Below are 12921 nucleotides of genomic sequence, written 5' to 3'. Positions count from 1 at the left end.
ATTTGTCCAGCTTTGTTGTCCTTGTATCTAGCTGTTATGTATATTTTTAAGAGTTGTATGTGTACACAAACTTTGCCAATAATGGCGATTCTGATCCTACTTAAATACCTATTAAATATTAGGAGTGTTGTCTGGGTGTCACAGAAACACCAATGTATAATAAGCCAAGAGACATGCATCTATTGTGTTAAGTAAAGAGCTACTGCAAATTGATTATCGGCTTTATTAATTGAAAACAATTAGCTAAATTGATTCATCATTTAACCCATTTATCAAGGGAAACATGCCAGGCAGTCTCGGCTTTCAGTCACTTTAAAATCATGCTTTTCTCTTATATGACTGTAGATTTAATATCTTTGTTTTGTTCTTCGTTTAAGTACCTTTAAGAAGTCCTTTGGGCTCAGGGAAATCTTTCACTAGTTCATGATGTTTTATGGACTACCTGATTAGTAATTTAATCAAAAAAATGATTGGCAGATTAAATAACACCATTGTTAGTGGCAGCCCTAACCAGCAACCTATTGTTCCTCACATTTCTGCCGTAGGACCGGCCAAAACCAAACCACATTATGTTTGTTCTTCCTGTAGATTTCTACAAAGTGTATTTAACCAGGGATTTCAATAGTTCTCTGTTTTGGTTGCCAGAAAAGTCACAAGCAGTTTGACCTACTTTGAAAGTGTTAACAAACCAACAATCGAACTATTGTGAATGCACTTATATAGCAGAGTGATGTTATTTTTGACTCCTGTATGTAATCTGAACACATGACACAGAGAACATACCCTGCACATGTAACAAGCTTATGCTGTAAAACATTCCCTTAAGTGTGAGGGAATCAGACCATTGATTAGCCAGTTTTTTAACCCGCTGCGTTTAGTCAGCAGAAATATCTTTTTGTCTCTTTCTGTGGATACACACACACACAGACATCCTCACCGCCAGCTGAGCCTCGGTATGTCCTTACGTGGGCTGCAGTAGTACTGGTATGACCCCCACTGTATCCCCCAGAGACGAGCCAATTTCCATACAGATAGACACAGAGCCAGACCGCATCTGTGCCCCTGGAATTCCGAGCAGGAATTGTGTCAGACAGACAGAAATGCTGATGCTTTTAGTGACTTGGCCTCCCAGGAGAAAGAGCGAGAGAAACATAGATGGGGGGGAAAGAGGAGGAAGAGGAATCTATGGAGAGAAATGAGGCGAAAGCAGGATGGATGATCATATCTGTCTCTATATACTGCTGCATCACTGCCTCCGTATGCTGCTGCAGGTCTACATTAGCACTGAGTCAACTATGACAGAGCACGAGTCCTTCGCTAAATCCCCAAATCTCCATTTTCTGTGTCAGTATGTCTAATATTATAAGATACAGAGATACTAACCTTTTCTTCATTAGAAACCTGAATGTTGTTTTCGTTTCATGTTTTTGAGCTGAAGCAGTCAACCGCTTTCTGCTGCAGGGATTCTTAAAATGACAGAGCTTTTGCTCAGACTGCTGGGAAAGTGTGTGTGTGTGTGTGTGTGTGTGTGTGTGTTTGTGTTCGCCACGTTAGCAACACGTGAGCAATACTGCGATTAGATGCACTGTCAAATAATCCAACATTTTATCCTTGTGACTTTGACGGCTTACTTTGACACATCTCTGATTTACTAAAGACAGCTTCCCAAGACGTTTTCTGGCAACACAATTTCTGCTTTTTAAGAAAGGGCCAAGTAGGGTTTCGTGTTAAATCTGTGTAATTGTAAGTGCATGTATAATTATGATAAATCTTCTTGTACTGCACTGTTCCAAAGCAAAAATGCTGTATACAGTATATGTTGATGTCTGTGTTAAATGTGAGTTCAGCTGTTGACCCAATGCGCTACATCTGGTCAGCAACGGCAACATGATTTGTTTACCATGTTAGTGAGACAGTCATTAAATATGTGTATACATATATGTACACACACACACTATATACTGGGCAATAATTCACTATTGTCACAATTGTAATTTTTTATTACACGTATTTATGTCTTATTTAAAACAGATTTGAAAAACTACACTTAATGATACACTTAATAACAGCTAATCACATAAAATGTGATAAATATAAAGTGAGGACAAATACAAAAAGTCTTTTGTTAAAATATCGTTTGACCAAAGACTGTCATGTGAGATTCTGACAATGTGTGAGGGATATCAAATCAATGTATCTGTTCCTCTCAGATGCTGCTTCCTCCCTTTTCCCCTCCCTCCCTGCCTCCCTTCCCACCTCACAGCCTCCCGTCCTCTTTCCCTCCAGTAGAGCAGCACGAGGTAGTTAGATGATACAACATCACATGAAATGTTTCACTTGACCGGCATTCATTGCAGTTTGTTTCGAACAGAAGGGCACAAAGAATATCAAGCTCACTTTTAGAGTTCTTGGGTGCTCTTTTGAGAGAATAACAGAAACTGTGAATACCTGGAATCAAAGCAAATCAGGTGAGAACGATCTCATACCTCATCTTTATATGTAAGAGAGCAGTAGGCCTGGCCAATGATGTGTGAGAGTGATTTTAAATTCAATATGTGGAGAAAATCAGTTATTTGAGGACATAACTCTGCTGGCAGATGTTGCTGTACAGATGTTGCTGTACAGGGAATTCTAGTTAACGTGATTGGATTCAACTTTAGATTAGATTGTAACACAGTGTAATGTACCTTTTCAATGGACAAACAAACTTTTTGTGATGGCTAGTCTACATATTGTTACTATGAATTTAACATGAGTGTTCAACATGTTGGCTCATGAAAGGTGTGTCTCTCCCTGTGTTTCTCCTTTAAGGTCAGTATGAGTGGGGGAGTCAATGTGAAATCGGCCCCCCGGGCTCCTCTCTCATCAGGAATCCCCCTCCCACACAGCCTGTTGCCCTCCTCCCCCAAAACAGACACCCGCCGCCGGGCTAGTGACCTGCCCAGGCCGTCCACACAGACCCCTAAACACACACCCACACACAGTCCCACACACACGCCCAGGCAATCTCCTTTACTTTGCCCACGGAGCTCCAGCATCCTTGGGCGTTCCTCCAAGGACCCGAAGAGAGACGCAGGCCTGAAGAGTCAGCTCTTCCAGTGGATGGGAGCTCTACCTGCTCCCCAGGTGTCACTCTCTGCCTACAGCAGCCCGTTAACCGAGCGCAGGGTACCGCAGCCACACTCCAAAGACACACTGGATCTGGGAAAGCCCTCCCCGTCTCACATCCCCGCACAGTTGTCACATGACGGCAATCGCAACAGGAACACCCTCACCAATAACAACCAAACATGGGGGACGAGCAACCTGCGTCCACCGCTTCAGTTCAGAAGAAGAGACAACTCCAGAACTGGAACCCAGGCAACGAGTGAGCTCATGACACAAAGAGAGAAAGCGCCTCCAGAACACCACCCAGCCCAGTCCCCCATGTCAAACAATGGTTACCTCCGTCCCTCCCTTGCTCAAATGAGCTACGGGCACGCCATCAGAGGTCGCAGTGACTCCACTAGCCAATCAGATGAGGAGATGGGCTCTCCTGAAGACAGCAGTCCAGCCTCCTCTCCTTGTCCCCTGGCGCTGCCACCGATCACATTCACCATGCCAATAATGTCCAAGGTGGCTGTCCATACGTTGGCTCAAAGCCTAGATAAGGAGGCTGCGTCCACGGAGGCACACACACCCAGAGTCAACATGGCTACTGTGGCTCCCTTCAGCTACCGGTAAGTAGTGCACACTCACGCACGATGGATACAACAGTTCATCAAGACCTCCATCACGAGCCCCCAATTACTGATATCCATTGTAAAACCATTCTCTTGTCATTAGCACATGATCACTCTGTCTCCACATAGCACTTTATGACCCCTCTCTCTCCTGATACTCTCACGTGTGTCTGTGTGTGTATGTGTGTAAAGATACACACACACACACACACACACACACACACACACACACACTCTTGGGGTTTTCTGGAGCAGAGCTGATTGTTAGTGTCCTCTTGACAGCCTCTGGGCTGACTCAATATACCGTCCTCTGACACACTTTTTTTTTTATGACGTGGGATGAAAACAAAAAAAGAGTGAATCTAATTTTGTAAGTTAAAAAAATGCAATGTTACTGTGTCTTATGTGTGTTCTTGAGTGTGGTGTTTTAGTTAAATGATTCAATCCACGAAGAATGAATCCATCAAAGCAGAAATTTATTTTAAATTATTGCATAGTGTACAATAATTTATAAGATAAAGAAGTAGAAAAAAAATCAAGGCAAGATCATAAAATCTTGAGCTTCTTTTTACTTTGATCATGATGAAATTATTCCCAGTTCTTTGTGCATTATCTGAGATTTTCTGTTTCTATAATTTGCATGAAGGAAATCAGCATGTACAGACGTTTGACGGCTGTGTTCATGATGTGTTAACAGGCTGCATGCGCAGGAGAGCAATTTTTCAGTGGATGAACTGAGTGACTGCTCATCTGGATCCATAGAAGTCTGCTGTGATGACCTGACACTAGGTTAGACACACACACACACACACACACACACACACACACACATTAAAACATTGATGAGATTATACTTGCATGTTTTTTCAGAATCAACACACATAACTTTTCCTTTGTCTCTTACTCTTTTGCTGAAGAAAACTGGTAGTCTAGTTCTGTCTGCCTAGTTAGCGTCAGGGCGCCAAGAGGCCGAGAGCCCTTTTGGCAGGTATGGATGCCTACGTTCTGGCAGCCAGGCGCACTTACTGCACCAAAGTCAGGCGGGAGATGCCAGCGGCCGACCTTTGGGTCTCATTGTGGAACGTGAAAAGACTCATTGAAGACTAAGGAACAACCATTCTCTGTCTAAATCTATCCGTCACTCCCCTGCTCATCAGGCCTCCGGAACCAAGTCAGGTGGTGTAACTTTGTGTGTGTCTCAGCCTGGAGCTCTGCTGACTTCAGTGGCTCCTACTCGTGATGAAGATATGGAAAAGAGAGATTGACTCAGGATGGTAGAATGAAGGAAGATGACAGGGGGGATGTGGATCGGTAATTGGATGAAATGGGGCACTTCTCAACTCGCTGCCAGAGAGTATTATTTCATGCACATCCTTTTCGGCTACATCCATGAGCTGTTGGGGATTTTGAACCCTTCCTCACAGTTTCTCTCCATCCCTCTCTCTTGTAGTTCTTCCTTTCCAGCTTCATTGACCTAAAAAGCCAGAGTCCCAGCATGACCCCCTCCCCATCCTTTTGAGTAATGGTTTGCACTGTACCCACAGCTATAGTCATGCTTTGTAGCGGTCAGTGTGAGTCGAGGGATTTGGACGTGCTTCATGAGATATGACTTAATCAGTGGCTTAGTGAATCATTCTTTGTGATGTGGTGTCAGTTGGATGGGAGGGGATTGACTGCCTGGCTTTGAAATGTGCAGTTCAGAGTTAGTGTGTGGATTCAACTTTAATGGCCAAAATCTCTCCTAGTTTATACACATCTGACAGAATATGTGCAGTTTTCCAATGTTTAGCATTAATGCGGCACATTGTTTCAAAGTGTTTTCTGAAGGCTGCCTCTGGCTGATCCCTGCCTGTCAGTCAGCTTTTGGTTGTCAGCTGATTGTTCGTGAAATATGATAAAAAATAATATGAAAACAATGAATTACTAATCTGAGGTCTCAAATATCTCAGTAATAACATTCCCAGATGCCAACAGCACAAACAGTAAAAACTAATGTCACCTGTTTTGCCCAAAGACCTTTAGTGGAAGGAAGTCAGCCTGGACAGAAAGAAGGAAGAGGAAATGAAGTGAGAGAGAATTTTGATACGGAAATCAGATAATCAGTTAAATTGGTCAAATGTGAAATGACAGGGTCAGTCAGTGTTTAGAATTTGGCGGGCGTCTTGCAGTGAGGTTGCAAATTGCAACCAACTGAAACTTCACCCGTGTATCAAACGTGTAGGACTACGGTGGCGGGCACAAAAACGCGAATGGCCCAATCTGGAGTTAGTGTTTGGTTCGTGTATTGGCGTCCCACTATGTGCTCGATGATTAGATATAAAGGGCTCATTTTAAGACAACAAAAACACAAAGTTCTTATTTTCAGGTGATTATACTGTTTAGACAACACACTTAATATTATGTTACATTTCTACCAATAGATCCCCCTAAATGCTATACACTGTTCCTTTAAGAACAGATGGAGAACATTGTAACACTTTCTCTTGACATCCCCGATGGCCAGCAGTGGACCTCCGGTACAGTGGAAATACAGTGGCGGCCAGTACAAATCTGTCCATGTCCTAGAATGTCAGATTGTTACTGTACATAGAAAGCGTATTCAGACATCATATTATATTAAATGATGTCCAAAACAGTCTAAAGTATTACAGTAAATGATCTAAAAGTGTAGCCACCAGAATAAAGCTTTTAAAAGCTTTTTGAAGGTTTTAACCAGCTGGTTGTGGAAAGGAGGGATGGACCAGCCCCTGTCTTTAAAGGCCTCTGGCTGTCTTGGGACTATGGTTGCGGCTTTGTAATTGGTCCCTAGAAGGTGTTAGAAACAGAACTAAAGTGTGTGAGGCTCCTCTGAAGCTGCATTTACATGGAGGGTGGGCTGACACCGTAATGACTGTAATTTAGGGAGCAAAGGAAAGGAGGGGAACAGGGAGGAAGGCAAAGTTTGGAGGGAGGGAAAAAGAGCGAGTGAGAGGGGTGAGAGATGAAAAGAGGAGACCTGATAAGTTCACTGGGTTGATGGATTTCCTTTTGTGGAAGGAGGAAAGAGAACAGAACACAAATGTGTGCACAGTGTTAACAAAGATAGATTGCATTTAGGCTGAATATGTTAAGGCTGAGGGCTCTGGTTGAACAAACAATTCAAGGACAACTCATGATGTAATTTGGTTATGGTTGTCTTTCGTGACCATGGTGAAAAAGAGTAGTTTTCCACAAATTGAATTGTTTCCATATTACATTCGCTTAGGTTGAATCAGCTGTAACACAATCAGCTCTTAGATCTTCTCGTGGAGCCCCTAATGAAGACCTGCACATTTAATGGGACTGTAGCACCATGTGGTCTTTCAATTAGGCCGCAGACCTCCTGACCATGGGGCTCTCTGGAGAGATGTATTTGAGCATGCGTTCATGTCTGAGCATGTGTGTGTATGTGTGCTGATGTATGCGTGTGTGACAGTACACAGATGGTGTTTGAAAGATAAATGTGATGTGTGGACTGTGTATCATTTTTCATGTCCCAGTGAGGGTATGGCCTGATGTTCCCTGCGGACACTCTTAAAGTCCGTCAGCTGTCTCTCTCTCACACACACACGCACGCACGCACACACACACACACACACACACACACACACACACACACACACACACACACACACACACACACACACACACACACACACACACACACACACACACACAGTTCAGACACAAAGAGGAGGTCATGTGTACATCTGGATATGGATAAACACTGCACAGCATCCCACACCCACTCTCGTATGACAATGACATTTACAGGTAGAAAACAAAAATAATTGTACTTTCCAGGTGTGGGATTGGCATTTTATTTGAAATAAATGTATTCCCTTGAAACCGGCACAAGATCTGATACTTCTCAAGGTGATCCAAAAATGATATTCAGTGGCCATTAGCCAACCGTGCACTGTGTTACACTGACTTTAATAATGCCCCAGTTCCCTTAATGTATTCGTATATATAAAATACACTCCGTCGCCAGTTTATTATGTACACTTAGCTAAAACTGGACTGCAGTCAAATACAAAAGTCTTGCAAAAAAATCCTCCTTTTATTTTGCTTATGTATTCACGTTTTGAAAAAAGAGGCGTTGATCCAACTTTATTGTCAGTTTGCATTGGTGGATCGTCGTGGAGGCTAACTGTAAGCCTTAATATAATTTAAATGGGTGAGTTTTAGAACAATTCCCACTACGTACATTTGTCATGAACGGGGATATTGTTCTATAGAGAGCAAAACCGTTTTTTGTACCAGACTGTAAACATGTTTGTTTCTGCTCTAAAGTTGGGGTTATATACATGCGGGTCTGTGGGGATTGACTCGCTTTTGGTGCCAGCCTCAAGTAGCTTTTCGTAGAACTGCAATTTTCGGCTTCATTTCTCAGCACCAAAGGTCGCCGCCTGTAGACAAACAGAATAAATACTTACCCTTTCAAAAATGTCAAGATATACAGATTAAAACAGCATAAATGCAGATAGTATATGTTTTTGCTTTCTTATCATCGCCCTGCAGGGCATCTTTGTCTTGCAGACACCACTTTGCGCAGACCTCGCATGGATCAGTACATTTTGAAACCCCCTTGTAGCAATCACTTTTAGAACAGGAGAAGTCAGCAAATCTTTAGTAATGAAGGCAGGAAATCAGCTTGCAATTTATAAACGTTATGCTCGCCATCCATTTAATGCCTAGTGGATAGCGCTTTGATAACCCAGGCTGCATACTCTTAGACAGTGTGTAATCCTCTTTGGCCAATCTAATCAGAGAGACATATGCCGAGATGGCGTTGGACAGTGATGAGTGGTTTAGTGGCTTTAGGAAGATGATCAGACATAAGCGTGGACTAGATTATGTCAGGCTCGGTAGTAATCACTATTTAGGGTTTGCCCCTAACTTTGACTTGTCTGTAGTTCTGTGGTCAAGCTGAAGTGATGACCCAATTTTTTAATGTTTGGGTCAAAGTGGGAAAGTGAGTGCATGTGGAGGCACATAATCCACGTGAGCAGAAAGGCTCACATGAATATTATAATAAAAACAACTCAAAAATTCACACAGATGCACGTAGAAGCTCCTCATTCTCCCATTCGTCTGACACACTGAGCCATCCACCCATTGTGTGGCAATGGACTAAGACAGAGCTGCCACCTCGTCCTCTCTCCCCCCCCCCCCAGGGATATTTCCCTCCTTCCTATATCTGAATTAGATAGAGCGAGAGATGAAGGAGGAGAGAAAGGAGGGAGAAGGGTGAATTGAGAAATGGGTGAATGAGTGCACACACTCAAGATCCTTTTTGACCTCTGGGGTGACTCCCAACCCAGGGAGACGAGTTATAGAGTCAGTCATGTGTGTAACCTCTCCGTGTGACCACACACACACACACACACACACACACACACACACACACACACACACACACACACACACACACACACACACACACACACACACACACACACACGAACAGAGTCACAAAGATGTCTATCTGTCAAATGAATAACCCATAGAGAATAAAGGACACACTCCAAAATGAGCACATACCTCTAGTATCAAGATTCCTGATGTTAATTGAATCATACACTCATGCTGTCCTCATAGCATAAGTTTAAATTCACATATATTACTTTCACAGCAGCAGTTTTTTTTGTGCAGACTAAGGGAAGATTACACACTCACACACACACACACTGTTGCTGATGATATCCATGGCTGCCACCACGCTGTAACTAGGCAACCGGTTTCTGCAGCACCGCATTGTGGGATGCCCCTGGGAAGGGTGCTGAGAATGTCAACACTGAGAGAGCGTCTACGCAGAGCGAAACCTTAGAAATGTATTCTTCTTTTTCTAGCATTCTCCAGATTGTCAGCTGACGTTGTTGTCAGCTCTCAGCTGTGTGTGATTCATGATGAGTGTGCGACATTGGCTCTGTGGGAGAGTGGTGTTCTTGTTGGTTTAACGTTTGTGCCTCCGGAATGAGGAGTCGTTATGAGTGATACGCTCACACCATTGCCATGGATAGCCTTTAAGTGGCTGGATTGTCCGAATGCTTAAGCCAGTGACTCATGCTATGCATCATCAGCACTGAAGTGAGGCTGCCAAAGAGTTATCACTGTGGAAAAACTCCCTCTCTCAGTCACACTTTTGACTCAGACTAGGAAGCCACTCATTGTACGTATCACGTTGTCGCCTCCGTTTTTTTTATCTGTCAACAGGACATTAAAAAAACATGGTATTGTGTATGGGTATAGTGCAGTACCAGAGTGCACTATACCCAGTGTCACTGTGAGCCTTTCCCTTGTGCGTATGTGTGTGTCATGGTCTGGTATTCATCCCGGTGTCCTGTGGACCCGATGTGCTAGCGTGTTAGCGGACATAAGCAAGTGTAGCGGGAGTGGCGAGGCGGTGAGGCAGGATATCCCCTCTCTGTCTTACAGGCTTCCTCTGCTCATCTGGCACACATATAGAGATCCTTCCTCGTCTTCCTCTTCCTCCTCCTCTCACTTTACTCATTGCCTTGTTTTCTGCATTACAATTTCACATCCTTACATTCTTTCTGCTTTTTCCTCACCGAAAGCGTTCAGTAGGCTTCTTTAATGGTGTCTGCTCTTTCCTGTTCTATCTCGCTCCACTTCTATTCTCAGTCACACTTGCTCTTGTTATTTTCTTCCCACTTCTCCGCCCCGTTCACGCTTATATCATTTTTAGAACAGCTTTTTTTTTTTTTTTTCTTTTTTTTACTTGTACTACGACACAAAAATACAAAACAAGAAGAAGCAAGAGGGAGTAGGTGACATCGGGGAGTGGGTGAAAGTGAAAACGCATGCCATCTGCTTCGTTAAATGGGAATCGTTCCTCTTAAAGTTTAAGTCGCTCTGATACAATTAATTACAACCAAAGCAGCAGTGCTTTGCTCCTCTCTCGCAGTACTTTTCCTTTCAAAGCTGGAGACCTTACCTATCATGGGCCACACAGTGTCTGTGTTTGTGTGTCCTACTGGCTGCTTCACGCTGTCGAAATATAGTGGCGAATCTGTTCCTATAACTGTTTAGAGATGCTCTGGCAAATTTACTCATGCAAAGTACAGAAACACCCTGCCTCTCTTGGCCTGCCCGTCCGTCTCTCTGTCTGCCCGTCCATCCGTCCGTCTGTTGGTCTGTCGCTCTCACTTCTTCTATTTCGCTCTGTGTTTTCAATCTATCCATTCATACCTGTATCTCTGTCTGTCACTTTTGCCTAAAAGTGTCTTCATGTGTGTATGAAACTGTTTACCTGTTACTGTGGTCAGCCCATAAACGCGTTCACACACACACACACACACACACACACACACGCTCTCTCTCTCACTCACTCGAACACACACACAAACACACTCTTCTGTTGCATACTGAATGTGTATGTGTGCTGTGTGAGTGTGCTATGAGATGAATGTGTCGTCTAATACTGAGCACTGGCACTCATCACACTTTACCAGCTTCTCTGATGTCAGGCCAGATTGCTCAGGTCAGTCAGACACCCTGCACAGACAGCAGGCTCTGTGTGGGTGTGTATGAGAGAGAGAATATATGTTTACATCAGCCATATATTAAAGTGATTAGACTGTGGAGCCAGAGAGACGAGTACTTGAACAAACAAGTAGCTGTTTGCTGCCAACACACACTTTACCTGTGTGTGTGTGTGTGTGTGTGTGTGTGTACGTGCTTTCAAGGGCACTAACGCGTGTCTCTGCCCCACGAGCATCTGTGCGCCACACAGACCTGCCTTGTACGCGGCCACTCTCTTTGACTCACCTTAATCCCTCATCAGGGAGGTATAAGAACTGACGTACAGCACCTATTAGCCTTAAATTATATCCCTTACCCCCTTACTGGCCTGCTACCAGACCCCAGAGCCCCCATAACTGTCACCACACAGCTCTGGCCTTGGTGTGGCATAACCACCTCAACATTGGCCCTTTCTTAACGCTAGCTGCTTCTAATGAATGGCTTCAGCCTTTACACAATAAAACAGCCAATGTATGTCTGTGTGTTGTCTGCTACTGAGCTCCTGTATTACACACGCTCATTCAAAGCCAGATGGATGGACGGATGTCATTTTTGGGCTCAATAGGCGCCAGTTTAGTTACTGTTTTTAAAGTACCTATCTAATATTGAGGGTGGAATGTGAGCAAACAGGACCCTGCTTGTTTTTCGCTCTGGTTAAGTGTCAACCAATTTATGCAAATGTACCAGAAAATGGGCATAAGCCCAACAGCCTGCTTGCTTGAATACTACTCCTACTTACAGTTGGAGGCCTGATAACATCACAAGACCTGCATACAAGACCTGTATGCAGACAGGATGCATTAATACTTAAAAAATAATTCCACCATTTTTATTGATCGTTAATGACTAATGATTGGCTTGAAGTTCATTTTATACATCGTCATCATGGTTACCTGTCATGGAAATAAAATTAGAAATGACTGCATCATACTATTTCTCTGTCTCCGGTAATGTCCCTCTCTTATCGGATATCCAACTCTTTAATGAGGAATTACAGGAATAGATTCTCTATATACTTGGAGCAAAGAATCGGAGATGATGACCGAGTAAAAGAAGGGAATGATGAAGAGGATGAAGAAGGAGTTACTCCTGTGTCCTGTGTTGATTGAGATGGGATGGCCAGAGCGACGAGATGACGTAGTTGCCAGAGCTATATGAGTCTCTGGATGGGAGCTTCGGCTTCTCCGAGCCTGTCTCATCAATATGACACACTAGTAGAGACACACACACACACACACACACACACAAACGCTCATACACATGCAGGGGAGGATAGACAAAAAGGAAATGAGAAAAGAGCAATGGAGATGAGTGAAGAGGTCATGTGATGCAGGTAGGGAGGGGGTGCGATGCTCATTTGAGGTCTGTTGGCTACTAATTGAAGGATGATTAGTGACTGACCTATCTGGTTGTGTATTAGGGACTGGTAAATGTGTGACCTGTTCCTCTCTTCTAAGCTGATGCTGCAGCCACGGTTGTTTTCCAGATAATTGGAATCAGCTTAATCATGGGCGGGCCCCTCGTGATTTTGACACATAAGAGAATATGAATATGAATGGATGAATAGAGCAGCTAATGTGATTATGAATGATTGGAATGTGGTGTCGTTTGAGTCACACACAGCTTACTTTCT

The 12921-nt window shown here is 43.6% G+C and overlaps 1 protein-coding gene across 1 annotated transcript in view; it reads left to right on the top strand.

The window, feature by feature from the left end:
• Positions 1 to 12921, top strand: part of nav1a (neuron navigator 1a) — a 74808-nt gene that overhangs the window by 1025 nt on the left and 60862 nt on the right. Inside the window, exons 2-3 of the mRNA XM_079273538.1 lie at positions 2812 to 3719; positions 4420 to 4511. Coding sequence (XP_079129664.1) covers positions 2818 to 3719; positions 4420 to 4511 — 994 coding nt within the window. The 5' untranslated portion in view covers positions 2812 to 2817. The remainder of the gene's footprint in view (positions 1 to 2811; positions 3720 to 4419; positions 4512 to 12921) is intronic.

This window comes from Melanostigma gelatinosum (genome assembly GCF_949748355.1).
Source record: "Melanostigma gelatinosum genome assembly, chromosome: 8".
Classification (NCBI taxonomy): domain Eukaryota; kingdom Metazoa; phylum Chordata; class Actinopteri; order Perciformes; family Zoarcidae; genus Melanostigma; species Melanostigma gelatinosum.
Note: the sequence above shows the minus strand (reverse complement) of the source record. Positions and strands in the feature narration are given on the sequence as shown.